Genomic DNA, 20,199 nt, shown 5'->3' on the forward strand with positions numbered 1-20,199 from the left:
CTTGTCCTTCCTTCCCTCATAGGTAAACCTTGCCTACCTGTACTCTACCTGCTTCATGAATATTATCTTCTGTTTATAGTCAGGAATGTGCTGTATGAACTGTTGTGTTCATGTGAAGGGTACAGGTTCATCGCTCTTTCTACCTGTAGGTTTTCTTTCTTAATGTCATCTAACGTTAAACGTTACCTTGCTGTTATACCCAGTTAGTGTTAGTATGCGATCTTGTTAAAGTTTCGAAGTGGATTGTAATTTTTTGTTTTTTGTTTTTATTTAAGAATTTTACAACTTAAGTTCGTAAATAAGTACAACATGTAAAAAAGATGAACGTATAATAAGTACTCGTATATGCGTTGACTTAACGCCAGCGCACGTACACTGACTTGACTTCTTGAACGGCGGCTATCCAGTGATAACAGCCATAATAGGCGCTTAAGGCGTTAGGGAGTACTGACTCCCTGGATACCCGACGTCAAGCATTCAGGTGGACATGTGGCCAGCGGCGCCTCAAACATCTGGGTTTGGGAGAGCTTGGATAAGTGAGGAATTGCATGAGGGGGATAGTTTGGAATGAAATTTTAGTTGACGGAGTTTGGCTTCGGCGGAAACGAAAGGAATTTTCATGTCGGTATAGATGGTGAGATTTGAAATGAAAAAAGGGACCATTGACTAAGGTACGCCTAGTATTTTGGTCTGTAAGGATTGAATGCGATTGAGGTTTGTGCGTTTGGTGGTCCCGTATAGTTTATGTCCTTAAGTCTTATATTAAGGCCGTAGACCAAGAGGCAAACCAAGATTGGGCTATTTGGATTAAACCGGGCGATAGGCACAAAAGCGAGGTCAGATTAGGTCTTCTATCCAAAAATTGGCAAGCAACAGGGAAGAGTACATCCGTTGGTCAAAGGACTAGGTTATCTAAAGCTCGACGAAGACATAAAAGCATTAGACAAAGAAAAAGAAGAAGAAGTCTTACATTGGAGCTAGCAGAGTATTGGAGTTGTATAGTTGTCGTTTGTTTTGTAGAGTGAGTTTGGAGCGTTTGTCCTGTAGTTTCTTTAGCATTCAGTTCGTTATAGGCTAGTATGAGGGTTCCATGTCAAACGTTTGTCCAAGTGGAGTCCCAGGTTACGGACTTGCGAAACTGTTGGGAAAGAAATTTGATTGAGATATATGGCGGGAAGGATTTTTCTGTTTAAGGTGGTAGTTAATGTGCTTGGATTTCTGATGATTAACCTTTATTCTCCACTTCCGGAGCCAGGTAAAACCAGGATTGTAAATATGTTTTGGAATTCATTATTAAAGAAAGAAATCTAATGAACGTGATCTGGCTGGAACCAGATGACCTGTTTCGCAATCATATCTTACAACTTAGAATGTGGTGCACTTAAAGTCAGACTAACAGTAAGATAAGTGCTGTTCCCTTATGGGCTGGCTATATTCTTATACAAAAGGGCGCTACTTTAAAGACTTTGACCTCCTCTAAGGCAGCATTCCACTCGTCTTCATACTCGTGTCTCCACCTACAAACATCTCTCTGCGTCCAATTACCGCAAGCGAGGATGTGCTCTTTTACTTCTGCCTCCAGGTTTACCATACAGGTATCTTTTGGAAATCCTTGATTCGGTCGTTCACTAAACTTGCCCCATCTAACTGATTCTAAGCACTTTTATTGAAGCTTACCAAATTTAGTTTAGTTAGTAGCAAGGTCTCACAATCAGCCTAATTACAGAATTGCAAACCAGATCTTAACTCGTCTCACATCGCTTTCGTCAGTGTTGCGAAAAGCGATTAGCATCTACTCACTTGCAGCGACTTGAGGCTTTTACTTCCTGGCAGATATCTTAAACTTGTACGATAATACCTATGGCCCATCCTGAATTCGCCACAACTTATGCAATCATATACTCAAATAAAAATGTTTTTGCCACCGAAGTTTCACCTCTTTTACAGTTTCTACAAATACAATGTACCGGGTATAATTGTGAATTCATTGACACTTATTTTAATGGCACTTTCTCTTCAATATAAAGTAATAATCCATTGTTGTCATACTGAAGATCTTAGAAGTGAAAGAGGCAGATGAGGATGAATTGTAGCAATATTGAAAAAGAGAAAACATTAATGATTTTAATGCAGGCCGGAGGAAGAACATCTTTTACTTTCTCAAATAATTATTCTATTTTTATATTCATTACCAATTTTTTTGCAATATATATTCCTGCCGACTATGTTTATTCAACGTACTATATTCAGAGTAGAGGTAAACAAAAACAGTTTACAAAGAAAACCTTCTAATTGTTTATGAAACAAGTAGACTCATGCTTATTTTGAGTGTAGATATTGATGTACTTAGAAACATTGTCCATGCATGCGGTTTTCAGATAGCATGCATTCAATCGATGATCCGGCGCTTTTAGCTCTTTTGTATCGGATAGAGCCTGGTCAGTTAATTGAACAGCGTGTCGTTTTAACTTCAGTCGTTCATAAATTAATAATTCTCTAATCAAGTATAATAGAGGTATTTTCAAATTTTCAACGTCCAGAATAAAAGAGTACTTACTAATTTCGTCCATTAATAATAATAATAATAACAATAATAATAATAACAATAATAATAATAGATTCAAAGTGTTGGATACTGCTGTGCCACAATCCACCAAGACCATTAGGTATAAGCCATTTTGGAAGGGGGTGATCAGGGCTTCTCAAAACACGTATTTCCGGCTAAAATCTAACTGTGCAAATTTTAGATGACCGCAATACTTCCTTTTTACTGGGAATAAGAGAATATAATAGTAAGTAATTCTAAGATAATCAGGGGCCGTTGATCTGGTGAGAAAATTTGTTGTAGCGTGTTATTTTGGTGTATCCGCTTTTCGGAAGAAGTTTTACTGTACCTAAAATAAAATAACCCTACTTAAAATACGATACATTTGTTAAGCGCATAGTAGTTGCTATCATTTTGAATAGTTATGTTCCATCGTAAGCTTTCTATGGACAGGTTTCCAGACATAAAGAGCTATGGCAGTTTTCCCTCCCACAGATGGGAGAGCTTACCTTACATTGTCCATGACGGTGTTTTCTCACGTCATTCCTTCGACCGTATCCATCCTTAATATATTCATTCTATGGAATTGTATAGCTAGACATAACTATTGTGAGTCCAAGTTACCTCTATTCACCTTAGTAATTAGTTGAGTTTCGTTATGAATTTCTGCTCTAATTATTGTTTTCCAAAGAGCTTTTCTTCAAACTTTGTATTTTAGGATTTATGTTAGTTGCCGTCAATTTAATAAATTCCTGCAATCAATTAACGTCCTAGTACAATCAATTTTCAAAGCGATTATTCTTTATTTGTATTGACGGCAAGCGAAAGCTAAAAAAATAAAAGATATCATAGAGATTCACATTTCCGGTCAGGCAATTTTTCACCAAACTGGGAATTTTAGCGCCACATTTCTTACTAATAATACGTAGTTGGCAATACTGAATAGTTTAGCATTAGAGAGAGATGCCTATTACCTCCTAGGACTGTCATGAAATTAATTGTGCAAAATTGAAAGAACCCATTCTAGAAAATTAGCACTTTTGGTCAAATGATTAATTTATTTATTCAAATACAGAATTTAAGAGAGATGTTTAATTTTCATCAACATGTTGCTGCTAAAAAATTCTCTAAAATTGCTCTTAGAGCGAAAACTAACCTCCCTCTTTCCAGACATACCTTTAATGGAATCTTGAATAGAATTAGAACCTGGATTAGAAGAAAATCGTTCAACCAATTATTAAGAAAACCTCAAAAAGTGAAAAAGAAACATGAAATTATGAAACTTCAAATCGTTTCCCTAAACTAAACTTACCAGTCTCTAGAGTCTGTAGATAAATATCCTAAAGAATGCATAATATTGACAATACTTTCGACCTCTATCGACTAGTTAAAACTGCAATTCTATAGATTGTGATAATAAAAGCAAATATTTGTTGAAGAATTATATGTGGAATGCAGATTGTTTGGATTCTCTTTTGTTCTTGTAAATAACAGCAGCGCAACGATGCGCAAAAGAAATATTATAGTAAATAATTAATGACGTTCTTGTTTTTCTGAATTGATGTAATACTCGATGAGATGTCACACTTCTTTACTTATTTTTGTTTACACCGTGCTAGATGCATAGTAATTAATATATTTTTAAACTAATTATCATGGTTAATTATTATACATTCGCTCTAAATCTTTCCGGATTATTTAGTTAAGTTAGGAATTCACTATATTATTTAATATTTACCATGCAGTTTCCACTTCCTGCTATAGCATGGAAGTAATGCTTTCGTGCAGATATACTAATTGGTCTTTTTTGTTACCGGAAATGTTTATAAAGTTATGGTCAAAATTACTGCCGTAGATTTTCTCGAATTTTTCCCTAACATTGCGTGCACCCATGCTGTACTTTTAGTTCTTTTATTTTGGAAAAGGTAACCTTGAAGGAATTCTGTTTACAAGAAGTGCGTTTTTAGATTTAACCTATTTTCGCTTCACTTAATAGATTTCCTCAAAAGCTTCCGCAGATTTTCTGTACCTATACGTTTTTAATGTATTATTAATGAGGTTTTAATGAGTTGCCAAAATTCTATGTTTAAACAAAATGGCATATTAGCTTTTTTCACTTTTCTTGAAAAAAACCAATCGAATGCAATTTTTGGAACTATGATCTATTTAAGGTCTAAAACGTTTTTCGCGAAATTTAAATTGCACGGGGTTTCCAAGAGTGTGAAATTTTGGTGTTCCCTCCACAATGTGCTGTTTATTGCTGAAAATTCACTTTCTCCTTGCAGCCGTGAGAATCGAGTGTGAGCTAAAGGAAGTGTGAATGTGTTTCCAAAATAATGAATTTTATAAGATTCTGTTGGATGTAAGTTTAGCTCTAAAATGAAATATTAATTATCTTGTTTTAATTCACGAATAATTAGCGTTTCCGATAAATTTGCTAACAAAGGGTGATAATTACGCAGTTCCTGATAAACATACTACACCTATGTAGGCAAAATATTTGCCTATTGTATGTATATTTAGATTCTAGAAGCCTTTAGGTGTCCGAAAATCATTGGATTAATTATTAAACTTACAATAATGAGATGACGAAAGTGGTGGGGGTAAAAGTGACAGTTACTTTTATGCTGTAACAGTGACATGGCCGATCTGAAGGAAGCCAAGGGTGTCCTGATCTGAGCGACTGCAACAATGCCTTTCACTCCCACACTGCATCTAACTAACTCGTTACTAACTACAATATACACGTACATACGCGCACATAGTGCAGAGTTGCCCTCCCACGCGCGTTCAGTGAACAATAGCCATAAAAATAGTTATTACATTCTAGACTTGGGAAAGTTTCTGGCTAAAGTTTTTTTTATTTTTATCTTAATTGTAAGCAATATTATCTTTAAATTGCCTCATCGACGCCTTGCTTGTAACGTTTGCCCCAATTTTTATTGAAGCCAACTTAGAAATACATTATTTTTTATTTTTTTATCAATACTTTGGAGAAAACTCGTCTTCTTCTAAATTAAAAGAATCTGCAAGTATCCTAAGAAGCTACATTCACCTACCAACACCTCGCCCAAAGATGTTCTGTGGGCATCTCTCTCCCCAAATTAAGAGAACTCCACCAAAATTCTAGGCAGAGAAGGGTGCTGTTGGTCAGTGAAAACCACTACCAATAGTTCTCCAATACACCCATCCCAAGATATTTAAAAGATATCCTTAAATTCAGAAGATGTAGATGAAGATTTCACCCACCTATACTAGTAACGATCAAAAATTTAGAAAAGCCCAGGAGAGCGGTTAGCAGTCTCTTGTGCCAGAAATCTCTTCTCTGATGTCTTGAAAAGGGGATACATCCTTCTTCCACGCGTTATATCCACTGAAAGCATTCTAGGAAAGCGAAAGAAAAAGTGAATAGCCAAAGATTGAGATGTATCCTCCTTCGACTCCTGAAACTAACCTTTCTGAGAAAGTTCACTTTCTCCCAAGTCCTGGGCTAAACAAGAGAAAGTGCTTATCCCGAGGGAGCCCAGAAGGTAACGCGTTCTTTTAACAATTACGGTTGCCAGTATTGAGTATTGTTTGTGTTGTTAAGCTGGAGCCCCTTAGGTGGCCTAGATTCTTGGTTAATCCAATTCAGAAAAGTGCATGTGGATGTAAACCTGTATACTTGTGGTAGGAATTAAGGAATTAATTAGATGAAGGTAGGAATAAAAAAACAAAAAAACAAAAGCTTTTTCAGCTTTATTTAACTGAAACGTTTGAATCATCAACTCACCTTTATGATTCCTATCTGAGTCATGCTTAAATATATACACAATATGCACAAATATATAGTCTACGCCTACGTAATCTATGCAAATATCATATTTAGTATGCCGTGTTCTACTGGTAATAGCCCGACATCTTGGTAACCTTTCTAGATATCGTATATTGCATGACTAACAATCAGATAATCTCTCTCTCTCTTTCTTTCAAAACTACACTTAATCGAATTTCTTTCAAAATTTAGTGAAAAATAAAAGTTTTATATTGAGCTGTGCAACGAGTGTACCAACTTTAAAGCAAACCGTTGGAACCTTTTTTAAAAAGATAACTAGGGAAGGGGTTAGCTATGCGGTTAGCGTACTGGACTCCCACGCGGAGGTCCCGGGTTCGAATCCAGCTGCTGACCCTTAGATTTTCTCTTCCTAAGAGCTTCTTACAGCTCACTGTCCGGTGACGGACAGTGTTGTTTGTAACGAGAGAACACTGTCCGGAGGCCGGCAGTGCACTGAAAAAATCTCCGGGCGCCAATAACCTTAGATGTTGACGCGCCTTAAATCATTAAAAAAAAAAAAATTGGAAAAAATCGTAAAAATGGCATTCCGGTACAGGGATTTCTTTCGATAAGTCATTATCAGATCCCATGGATTAGCAAATTACGAAATCTGTGCGTCTTCATAGTTTTCAACTTAGTAACTCACACGTATATTGCTCAATTTCTAATACCTCGTTTTTTGGTGGACTTAGAGATCCTTAAAACTGATTATTCCCTAGAAAACTAGATGTGGGAAATTTAAAGTGATTACAATACTTTCCTTTCATGTAGTAAGAGAGAAAAAGACACAGATGTAGAAGAAAAGCAATTTTGTTCTTTTAGGGATTTTTCGTTTTTTTGAGGTAACCTGGGTGTAGCCCAAAGTAAGAATAATAAAAACGTTAGAATGGGCAACATTCCCATGTAGATTGAGGATATCACGATGCAGAAAGTACTACCCTACACTTTTATATGTAACTGCTAATATATCTAAATGTAGATCTATAATTAGAAGTAAGCAATGTAAACTAGATCAGTTTAGGTGTACCTAAATAAAATTCTACTCTATTAGATTATAAACTATTTTTTCATTTACTTTGCCAATCTTTCAACCTAAGGAGGTCATTTCAGGGCTTGTGTTGATTAACAGTTCTACATTTTTATAAATGTGTTGTGGGTTATTTGAAAAATATATTCAGTAAATTGTTGGTACTTTTGGTTGCTTATTATTAAATTTGAATTTGATGCGATTTTTCTGGAATTTCAACTACGGTCACACAAAGAGGTCAATTTATAAATACCCACATCTAAAATATCTGCACTTTCCAATAATTTCTCTAAGATCGAACAGTTTATGTGTTTACACATTTATTTATATATTTTTTTTAATTCAATTGCAGAAGTTTCAGTGACTCGATTAGAAAGGTATTCCAGGTACAGGTTTTGTTTAAAATTGTCAATATAAAGGTTTATTCCTTTCACTCTCTGAAAGCAGTTCTATCTATAGATTCCCCAGTAATGCTAACGGGAGGTTACCAATCTAATTACGAAATTTCTACAGGTTCTGCCGGTATAATGTCAAGGGAAATAACATTTCGGTTAACTGGCTTACAGGTAATATTCCCCCAATATTATATCTCCCATGTTGAGACCATAACAAGATTCAAATATGGTCTCCACTCACGTACAACTTTCTTTTATTTTTTTTCCTGCAATTTTATTGGCAAACCTACTCGAAGTATTATCATTGCTACTGTTTAATTGGATAATTTCAAAAATTATTATCGCACTATTAATATCAGATAGACACTTAAATCGTACTTTTTACTGAAGAGGCACGTCGCAGCACTTAACGTTGCAATTCCCCCCCTCTCCATCATTTACCGGTTTAAATAAAGTGGAAAATGGTTTTCGATGTTTAAAGAGAATCGTTTGAGACATAATCGATAAAATCGCATCAGTAAGGATTCACTCGCCATTCCTCTTATTCATCGTAACAGGAAGTAGAAAACAATTATTACTACTTTAATACATTATGTACTTATATCAATAGCTCTACTTTTAAGCCTGATTATATTTCCACATCTTATATTCATAAATTAGCTAAAGTACATAAAAGACAATAAATATTTAGTTCAAGGCCAAAACAATAGAATTCAATCCAGTAAATTAAATTCTCTAGTAAGAATCCTTTTAATTGACTTGTGGGACACGTGTCCTGAAGCCCTAACAGTGAAACTTATCCTGATGAGTCACCTGGCAGCATGAAACTATCTTATTATTCTTGGAATTAGAAACCGTTCTAATATCCTAATACTGTTCTATACAATATCGTGAAAATGTTTTTTCATGGTATCTTTGGTAAATGTATAAAGCTAACCTTGGAGTAAGCCCATATATCCTTTTCCTAAACAATACCCACATTTGCTCTCACAAATGTATTGAAACTGTCTGATAGGATAGCTGGTGAACTACTGACCAAACAACTAAAGAAATTACAAAAAAATAATTTACTGAACGTCTTTAAAGTGTTTAAGAAATTTAGTCCATCAGCATCCCCATAGATCACCAGTCCAATAGCACTTGACACTTTTTAAAATAATTCACAATACTATTTACACTAAAAATGTATATCACGCACTAAGTATAACTTAAACACAATTTATAAAATAGAACTTCACTTTAACATGCACTAATATTCACTTAAAAAATCACGTTAACGAAGAGATATCACTAACTAGTTAAAGATGGCCGCCGGAATCAAAGATCGAACTTTTTTCTTCCCTCTTGCTTTCTTTTTGCCATTCACAATCTACCAAATTAAAATGTAATTAATGGCTGTTTCTTACAAAATTTTAAGCTGAAAGAAATTTTTCAAGTGAGTGCTCACACCTGTTTTTTTATCTTTACTTGCGTTGATTTAGTTAAATCTTCTTTAAAGTTGATTTTAAAATAAATCGATGAAATAAATTCGCTAATTCACTAATTACATTTTAATTTTTTACATTATGAATAAAAAAATGAAAAAAATAAGTTGGTCACACTGCTTAGATAACCTTACTTAACCAGCTGATCTGCCTGGCCAGTTACCGGAAGGCCATCTTTAACTCGTTCGTGTGTCTCTTTATTAACGTGATTTTTTAAGTGAATATTAGTGCGTGTTAAAGTGAAGTTCTATTTTATAAATTGTGTTTAAGATATACTTAGTGCGTGATATACAGTTTTAGTGCGAATAGTGTTGTGAATTATTTTAAATAGTGTCAAGTGTCAAGTGCTATTGGACTGGTGTTCTACTGAGATGCTGATGGACTTTTATATTATTTAAACACAGTAAGTCTTTATCAATCACTTATTTTAAATTTCAATTATATTTTATTATTCTTGCATGAAAATAGCATGTTATCATTTAGTTATTTCTTAAAATTAATATTAATGCTATGTCTTGACTACGTCCTGAGTTGGTTAATTCTTTAATTTTGAATATGTACTACAAAAAGTTTATAAAGTTTATTTATAAACCTTTTTTAAGTATTCTTTAATCTTTTTATTTTAATCGACCTTAAGTTAAGAATTATCGTTCTTTGTTTCCTAATTGTTTTTTGGAACTGATTTTTAAATCTTTTTAATGCATTCTCTAATATTTTCTCTTTAATAGAAAATAAGTTCAAAATATGTGTTCTTTGAATCCCAAAATTTTTTTTGTAATTGGTTTCTAAACCACTTTGATGTATTCTATTATCTTTTTAATCGACTATAAGTCCAACCGTATCATCCATGGTTTCCTCCAATTTTTGGGGGGGAATTGATATCTAAACTCTTTTAATCTACCCTTTAATCTTTTCTTTTTAATCGACTAAATGTTCATTGCTTCCCCAAATTGTTTTTTGGATGATATGTAAACCTTTTTAATGTATCCTTCTATTTTTAATCGACTATAATTTCTAATTTAGCGTTTGAATGAATTTGTGTGTTTCTGGTGATCGGAGTTCAGTGAATTATTTTTAGTTGTTTGGTCAGTCGTTTACTAGCTGTTCTCCAGATTTGAAAGGGTTCTAGTAGTGTCTTGTTCGTTATTGTTAGAGATTTTATGGTAATAAGTGGCTATAACTGTCTCAGTTGGGTTATGGTTTTTTGTGTTGATGTCTAGAGTTAGTCAAGCTATGCACTCCTTGATCTTTCTGATTCTAAGAGATTTCTCGGTAGATTATAGGGGTCTTGATCTTCATTTCGTAACCTCCTCAGAAGGAAGAATTTTGCCGACGTTTCGATTGGTTTAAATTCTATTTCCATTTTATATTTTTTAACCAGTTTGTTATAAGATTAGTTGATGTCTGTAAGTAGGTGATGGTTTTGTTAATGACATTTTGTTGTAGGTAGCTAAGATCGTTATACTAGATTTAGGTTTGTTCATAGAGTAGAAACTGAATAGTATAAGAGTTGTTGCTTATGATTTGAATAATGTAATTAAGAGCGAAAGTCGATTTAATTTTGTAAAGCAGTCCAGCGTGCCAAAATTGTCAAAAACATCGTCTAGATCAAGAAATATAGCTGTTGTGTACTTTATGTTTTCTACTTTATTCACGATATGTTCAGTTACTCGCTTAACTTGATGTTATTAATAAATACTTTGATCTGAACCCAAATTGGTGAGATGGTATTTGGTGTGAGTTAGTCAAGTTAACATATGTAATAGCAGATACAAATGTACTAGCTGTTCTCAAATGCCCATCCTTAATTATTTAAATTAATACAAAAATGTCCAATGCTTGAGTTACTAGTGATTGGTGCTCTTTATGTCGGTTACATTAATCTTAACTTTTTCATGTTTTTTTACTTTGTCTCACTCTTCCTTTGTGGAAGTATTACAATCGTGCAGATTTTCGACATTCTGGAAATAATTTCCAGCCCTTGATTATAACTGAAGTAGTTGGTACAGTTCCTTCCACTTTTTTTTCGGTACTAATCCTGTGAAATAAAACAATCCTAGTAGGTAGTTAAGGGATATGCAAGTTTTGTGCGTAGGTGTAACAGAGTCATTGTGTTTTTGATACTGTCCTGTTGATGTCCGTATTTGATAAGGAGGTTTGCGTAATTTGTGTTTATACGAGCGGATGTGTTCTTTGTATCTGTCTTGGACTTTTCTCCCACTCTGGTTAGTATAAGAACTATCATAGTCTGGACAAACTAGTTTTTAATTACCGCTGTTGACATAAGGGTTGTTAGTTTCGATTTGTGCACTGTTTCCCAGTTTGTTGTTGGTCCTAAGCGCGGTTTTGAGGCCTAGTTTCTTGGAAAGGTTACATAGTTTGTAGGTCTCGTTTCCGATGTAAGTAAAAGTGGCGAATATGTTGGTTGGGTGGGTTATTGTTTTGGCCTTGGTTTGGGAAATGTTTGTTTGTACTTAGTACAAATCCAAAGTATTAATAATGTTGGAGGTGTAAAAGCTATTGGCGGCTATTGTGCGAATGATGTTGAGTTCTCACTCATAGTTGGTCAGTACAAGAGGTTAAGTTTTCAATCTGTCAGGAGTCTGAGATCGACTAGTCTATGTTGAGTAGGATGGTAGGAACTGTTGTGTATAATAGTGTCATGGACGTGAGCTTTCTGAATATTCCGAATTCTAAGTTGTTGTCCCTAACAGTGTGATATAGTATTATATCCAGGAAGTTAAGAGTTCTGTGTGAAATTTATGTTAGGGCGATGTCTGTTTGGTTAAGAAAATAATTTAAATTTGTCTACATCTAGTTTGAGTGTGAGTAAAATAAATTTTGGCAAAAAGAAATATTGGTAGGGGGTAAGATCTGGTTTTTCTTTTAAAAATAGTAATAGAAAGTTCTAAAACAGCTGATTATTAGAATAAAAACAATATTTACACACTAAATAACAACAATAGTATGAAAGTACTTTCTCACACTTAATATTATATAAACAATAACAATAATAATAAAAAACAGTATAAATAAAAAGAATGACCCCCATTGTAGATATTAGATCTTGCGATCTGGTGTGTCGAGACTGTTGTCCTTGTTATTGTTGTGTGAACGCTTTCCAACAAGCCAGCAGACAGCTTTTACAACAGCTTTGTTTACTACTACTTTCACCAAAAGCGTTTTATTGTGTTCAATGCTCTGGGCGGCCGTCCGAAGATTAAATCTGTTTGCGAGTTTTCCTTTACCAAGCTGGAATCCTACTGTGTCTCATAAATTTCCATTATGATAGTATCAAATGCATATACATTGCTCTCTCCGTATGTAGTAGCTGTCAATTAAACTTAGATGTTCAGTTATAAGGAACAAGTCAGAGAGATAATCAGTGGGTAGGATTGCTGCAGATATCTTGGAATAACATCTAGCAGCATGCTAATATCGCTTTTTGAAGGGTTTTCTTTGATGAAATGAAATTGAAGCTTATCTTCAGTAAGTTTTTAATTCAAATGCTCATCTCACATAGGCTCATGTTTCCGTCAGACAACTGAATAATGTCCAGAACAAAGCAATAAGCATAAGTGGAGCTGAGAAATCATGCTCTTTGGTTGGTGTGGATTTGCTAAACGGCACCGTTCCTCTTCGCTGCAGAAATTAAACGTAAAACGCTGCAGATTTCTAGATAAGGCTTTAGGCCAGGACAATAATAATGCAAGCCTAGTTGAGGCGTGTATTTTAAGATGATTTTAACACTCATCTGGAACTATGACGCAGCAAACTATGCGGAAACTTTAATTATAGATAGATAGATAGTGTTTTATTTAAAAAATAAAAGGAAAACTTACACTTTTTATAAACAAAAACACTTAAGACAATGGACAATTTGTCCGTCTGCCAAGTTACCTTCTAATTGAAAATAAAATGATTTTTAATTATTACGATAAACAAAACGATAACATTTAAATTAATTATTCAATTAATTTAGTTATTAGTTATATCAATATTTTTAAGAATTCTCTTTAAAGAGAAAACTCTTGCGTCAATAAACTGTAAACATAAGCGAGCTACGATCCTCTCCTCATACACAAAACCGAATCAGATTCGCTCTCTGGGGCTCAGTTGGAGAAGGATGATGTGTCGTTTGAGCTGAGTGATGGTCACAGTGACATGAAGAATTGGCTATTATCCTAGGACAATGCCCTATCACTTTATGGGCCTACCAAGAAGGTGAGATTTGGCTCAGCCAGTATGGATTTTATCTACGCTTAAAGAAGCACTTTGCTTTGTATGACTCTTCCCAATTTATGTATGCCATACAAAGCCTGTTTGGTCTAGCTTCATTACTTTTCAGACCTACATTCCTTTCTGAACTGAGTGGGTGCTACGTAAGGTTTCTGTTCAATTAGTAGTGAATGGATTATTGTGTGCTGCCTATGTTGCTATTTTTGCTGAATTTTGGTAACTGGATGCCATAATTGCTGAACTTGCGATCTACTACTATTACTACTGGCTTGCCTGATTTTGTAAAGCGCCGAAATTCGCTTTTACCTATGAATGTTTATTGCTCGTACTCAATATCAACAGATTTCCCTGTGATTTCCTCCATCTGTTTGTGGGTGTGTGAGTGTGCTTGTATATTTTTGAATATCTAAGAAACTTAAAAAGTGCAAAAAAGCTTCAATTCCGTTTTCTTTTACCACTGTCGCTTCGGGCACTGCGTTTTTAGTCAAGTTTGACTTTACTGCAGCGAATTTTAGTATTAGGTATTTTCTATTTTCAGCACATACGTATCTATAACTTTTATTACACTCATTTTTCTATATAAATTATTTTTGGGTAGTTCTTTGGGAATGTAAGTTCGATCGTTTGATGGTCGTTGAAGACAAGGTCAAGAAAGGGAGAACTATGGATAATCAAAAATTTATAAAAATAAACAAAGGAGAAAACGCTGCTTCAAAGCGTTCTGTAATGTTATCTAGTTGCATTAAGAACAATGGAATTTGTTGCAATCTAGTCGCTAGCTGCAAATGGAGCATTTCATTTATTTGTTTTCTTTTATTTTAACACGCATGTATAATCTTATCGGCAAGCGATTGTCAGGAGTTTTATTTAGGTGTGTTATTTAAAGCCTAAACAATGTTGGAGTTGAATGACATAGTTCCAACAGTGGTACTATTAGAAACGACTATGCTAATGGTTTTTCTTATCTTAGACAGAACTTAAGAAGATAATTATTCCATCTTTCCTACGAATTTGTTTTCCCAAAACTACCATCCTGATATTTCTATTCGAATTATTTAATCCATTAACTCCTACTCTTAACAGGAGTTCAACAAAAAATATTTTCATCAAATTAAAAGTGAACAACACATGCTAGCATCCTAAAAACGATGCTTGCAATACTAAAAAGCGTTCTAAGATATTCGTATAGTGTTGTAAGTTTATCCGCTATAGGAGCTGAAGAATCAAATCTATTTATTTTATCTTAGCGTTGATTCCTTCTCCAAGGACTTCTACTTCCAGGACGATGGTGCTGGATGCCTGTCTCAGACATGGATCTCTATATTCGAAGCACAAATAGAATGTTTTCGAGCCATAAAAAGAAATACAGTGGAACCTCGCATAACGAGCACCTCTCTTAACGAGTAATTCGCATAACGAGTAAAACAAATTGATTCTTATAGCGAGCGATGTTTCGCATAACGATAGTTTTCTAATGACATTTCGCTGACTGCGCAGTTTTCACTGACTCATCGAAAACTGCACATTCTTCGATTAGTCATTCCTGTTTACGCATATGCGTTTCATATTCTCCACGTATCTAATGCATTGATACAGTCGAAACCGAACTTCACCGAATGAGTGGTGTATAGGGGAAGTCCATATAATGATATTTGTGTTTAAATATTATTGTGTTTATTTTGTTATCCCTCTAACAAAATGGCTTCGAAAAGAATTAAAATAACGTTAGAATTGAAACGTAAAATTATTGAGAAACGAGAAAATGGTGTAAGTGTGGCTGATCTAGCAATTATCCCCTTTTATTTTAATTTATATGAAAAAAATTGTTTCGCTTAACGAGTATTTCGCGTAACGAGTAAGGTTCTGGAACGAATTATGCTCGTTAAGCGAGGTTCGACTGTACCTGCTTCATATATATCTATAATTCTTCCCCTTTCAAATTCGCTTAATTGTGCCTTCTGGCACTTCTTCGTACATCTGATGAATCCCAACGGATTTTTCCAAATAGGCGGCTTACTTTCTTAAAGAGAATTCACTTACTTTTAGAGAATTACTTTCAATGGCTGTAAATGTTTTGTTTTTTAAAATACGCTAAAGATTTTAGTAAATAGTATAGATGCTAATATTGATCTGTTTTCGTTGTATAATTGATAGAAATAGGACCTATTTCCTTATAACGCTTTACTTTTGAAAATCACTTCCCTAAAAAGCTCCCAAAGTTTTTTACATTCGTTATTGTACAAATATACAACATCGCTTTAATGCCAAATTTTCAGAAAATTCTGTAATTGTAAGGTACATCTATTTGTAGGCCTACATCTAAAAATTCTCCATAACCCCTAATTTTTATTTATTTATTTTTTTTTTAATGATTTAAGGCGCGTCAACATCCAAGGTTATTAGCGCCCGGAGCTTTTTCCAGTGCACTGCCGGCCTCCGGACAGTGTTCTCTCGTTACAGGCAACACTGTCCATCACCGGACAGTGAGCTGTAAGAAGCTCCTAGGAAGAGAAAATCTAAGGGTCAGCTGCTGGATTCGAACCCGGGACCTCCGCGTGGGAGTCCAGTATGCTAACCTCATAGCTAATCCCTTCCCTAAACCCCTAATTTGAAAACCTGGTAGTAAATTACTAAAAAATTTCCACTAAATAATTTTGTAACCTATAATTTTAACTTTTCAGTTTGTTGCGGAAGTATCTAATTTTTTATGATAAGGCCTAGAAAGTTCTCAGAACACATCCTTTGTAAAAACAACAACATATGTCACCAAACTTAGTTCACTAATTATATACTATTTGTACCTGCAGAACTATTCCACGCCAATTTCATTTGGTGCCGTTAATGGTGTTCTACCATCGTTGGCATACTCTCTTAGACTCCTCTTTCTGTTCACGATAAATGAAATAAAAAACAACAATTACTCTAATAAGCAGAAGTTTTGTCAAACATCATTAAACATTAAATAGGGCGCGAAAGTGTAATTTATACGAAAGGCTGTGGATTCTTATTCCTGTGCGTGAAATTATTGTAGTAGAGTAATGCTTTCAACGAAATAAATCAGCTGTTTTTTCTCTTTTCTTTTTGTAGATAGGTTATTCTTCTATGTTGAGGTTATACCACTTCTAGTAAATAACTTGGCGATTCTATTATAAGTTTAAGTTACGGTAATTGTGAGCCGAGTTTGAAGGATGTTGTCGAATATTTTTTGCCTTGATTTTTAGAAGATTCCTTGGAGTAGTTTTGGTTGAATTTTAAAACTGTTACATTCTCGAGATAAAATTGAGCTGTTTCTTTAATTCTCTCTTAATATTTGAAATATCACGAACCAAACACATTATCTTAAAGCAATAAACACGATAATTAGTATACTAATAGATGGGAAAACCTAAACAGAAAATATACAGTAAGGAATGGTTGAAATGCAAGAAATAAAAACTAATGGAAGATAGAAGAATATTTTATACGATAACCGCCATACTGTGCGATGTTGTCTAACTCATTCACGAATTTCTTCGTTTCAACTCTGCCAGCTGCGCATCTCGTATTATTTTCTCTGTAGATGTAGAAACACTTTCTGGCGGCCTTGAATGTGTTTTTGCATCCAGCATCCTTGTCCGCTTGAAGAGTTTCCATGCACGTTTACTATCGCTTCTTTTATTTTTATTACCTCATCAAGTTCTTTTTAACAGCTTGTATTTGTAGATACTACAGGTACGTGTTTCTAAAGAAGAGAAACAAACTGCAGCTTATATTGTATAAAGCAGAATATTGCTTATTAGTTTATATTTAAGTTTAAACTTTACGCATTATTTACGTTTATATTTTCTCCCTAAGTAGGATAGATACGAATCTGTCAAAACTAGTTTCTCGTACTGAAGCGGACCTTGAAACAGGACCCTACTTCTGGTGGAATTTCTAAATTGAAAGTCTGTACGATTCCATTGTCTCCTCATACTAGTAGGTTGAGATAAAGTAAAAATGCCTAGTTTAAATAATATAGAGGAAAGTCGTGCGAGTGATTTTACACAGAATTTTTTATACACGAAAATAAAAGATATAAATTCCCTACAGCAAGCAGTAGGACAACTAAGGAAACAATAGCTTAATTAATTGGACAAACAATTGCACTGCTATTTTAGATTAAACTCCCATCACGTCAAGGGTGGCTACTCGGTGGCTATACGGACATTTATAGTACTTTACTTATTTCTTCAACAGTGCACAATCACTGCTTTCTAGCTGTATTTATACATTCAAGGAGGTATAAGGTGGCAAAGTGTGAGAGTTTTACATTTCCTTTATTATTTGAGTTGCTGTTTTTCCTGTCCTATTGGTGCTATCTCGGCGTAAATAGGGTCAGTTATAGTACTCGTTCACCACTTCAACGGTGCACAATTGCAGCTTTCTAGCTGTATTTATAGAGGAGATATAAGGTGGCAAAGTTTGTGATTTTGATAATTTTCATTCATTGGTAATAATTTTCAGTTTAAATAGTAATCAATAGTTGAAAAGAGTTGATTAGATTAAAACCCACTCTGTGGAATCTACTTAACAAATAAAGTTATACTTATTGATCTGCGTTTACCATGAACTATACTATGATCTCATCATTTGATGTTTACGGAGAAATTAAGAGGTGGAGGAGGAGATTTGCTGCTAAATACTAAAATTAGCGCTTTTGATGTCTGAGAGCAAACTGTTTGTGTACATTGTTGAATAATAGTTTATTTTCAGTGATAAGTTTAGTTATAATGTTTACATTTAGTAAAACTCTTATGTAAACACTTAGGCGAATTTTTCTTACAACAACTGGCGTGTTTCAGAGGGTAGTTCAAGATTACAGTTCACGAAAGAGAACTTCTCGCAAGAAGTTACCTTTCCTAGATAACTTGCTTCAAATAAAAGTAATATGGATTAACATAAAGACTCGTTAAAAATAATTTTGGACAAAATCTTCTTGCTTTGGAACCGCAAAACGGATATTCCTTGTGAAAACTAGAAAAATCGAAAACAATAATAATGATAATAATAGATCCAACTTGCAAGTTTTCATTTCAGTATTTGTTATTTACTGATAAGTGAGAGGTACGCCCCCAATTATAGATAAAGTAGTTGGTCTTGTGTCAGTTGACTCAGTCGACTAATGGTGATCGATAGAGTTGATTAGCTACATAGTAGGACAATGGATGTTACTCTCATAGACAGAACCTCAGCCGAAGGAAGTTCTTCTGAAGGTAAATCTTTGATTTGGTAAATCTAGTGTTCTCTCTAACTTCTGGGTTAAATGAAGAGTTGCATGTTATGTAGTGTCCGCTTAATATTTGGGAGCCTAAACTAAATAATTCAGTAAAACGGCACCACTTTCATCCAGTTAGATTTCCTTCCAATTTGGAGTACAGTCTAAGTATTTAGTTCTTTCGCATAATATGTAGAACTTGCAATTATTGAAATGGCAGATTAGAGAAGAGGTTTTTCGTCTACTTTCCTAGCAAATGCGTCACATTTTCAGAATCTGAATTCTTAGAACAATTTTTTTGCGTCAGAATGTTTTTCAGCTACAAAATTTCTTTAGATTTGGCCATTAGATAGTCTGAGTGTAGTATAGATTGTACATAGATTCTCTTTTGCAATCCAAGTCACTTCTCACATATTTTTTCATCCAGTTGGTGAAGAAGAGCAGTATTTGTCAGTTTTCTCTGAAACAAATCTCTGGGACCCCGGAAGACATGGTCAAAGACTTTACTGGCTTTAATACTGTGCGGTAGGACATTTGCGTAAGGGCTGATTTAGGACCATTCACCGTTTAATCAATCCTTATGGGTAAAAAAATAAAGAGTAAAGTAATGCCTATTTTTTAGGCGGGTTTTACGTCCAACTACCAATTAGATGTCTAGGGCGGAGGCAATTAACATAGCAAACATATGTACTTTACTATAAATTTCTCATATTTAAGCGTTAGGAATATAGCCTAGTGCGACAATACATCTTCATTTTGCGGGTCTAACCTACGCATAACCGCTCGGCTACCGTAGTGCCTCAATCAACCCTTATACCTTACTTTTGTAACTTTTTGTTGAGATATGAAATGGACTTGGAATTTTTTTGGTTCAGAGCTAATTTAAGCTTTTTGTTTTCTATTTTTTGCATAAATCCAATCTTATTCATTGGAACACAGTTCATCATTTGGATCCAAGTCCATCTGTTGGATTTTATTTTTTCAACCGAAAGATATCCATTATAAAATGTACTGCACTTTTTCTTCTGGAATGTCCACATATGGCAGCTATCGTATTCACCGATCATCCTTCTCATTCTTGATGTTTTCATTTTAAGTTGTCCTTCATATGGATCATCTTCAATTAAGGCTACATTTAAATTCAGTCTCCTATTTCTTCACAATCGAAAATGAAAAAATCTGCCTCCTTATAAAGTTTCACGAAATTTGAATAAATTTTCATTGACTATAAACTGTCCAATAAGAAGAGTTTACCGACCCTACGTAAAGAACATTGATTAACGTCATTTCTGTGTAAGGTAGAAAAGTTTTTACATCTTCCACATATACTGATGTAACATATCAGTAACTGATTTAACATATACTGATATGTTGTTATTCATACAATGTGCCCTCTCCTAATTACCACTGGACACCGAGTCTGTTCATTGTTTCTCATTCAACAATACACAAATGTCTG

The 20,199-nt window shown here is 34.4% G+C and overlaps 1 protein-coding gene across 6 annotated transcripts in view; it reads left to right on the forward strand.

The window, feature by feature from the left end:
- The window catches only part of LOC141462363 (rab11 family-interacting protein 4A-like), a 154,393-nt gene that overhangs the window by 64,482 nt on the left and 69,712 nt on the right, over positions 1 to 20,199 (forward strand). Inside the window, exon 1 of one of the 6 annotated variants that reach the window (XM_074144161.1) lies at positions 18,672 to 18,738. The exons of the other annotated variants lie outside the window; for them this stretch is intronic. Within the exon in view, the coding sequence (XP_074000262.1) occupies positions 18,687 to 18,738 (52 nt within the window). The 5' untranslated portion in view covers positions 18,672 to 18,686. Of the gene's footprint in view, positions 1 to 18,671; positions 18,739 to 20,199 lie in introns of those variants that run through there. 6 annotated transcript variants of the gene reach the window in all.

This window comes from Rhodnius prolixus, unplaced genomic scaffold (genome assembly GCF_049639745.1).
Source record: "Rhodnius prolixus isolate KJV_2025 unplaced genomic scaffold, Rpr scaffold_1, whole genome shotgun sequence".
Taxonomy (NCBI): Eukaryota; Metazoa; Arthropoda; class Insecta; order Hemiptera; family Reduviidae; genus Rhodnius; species Rhodnius prolixus.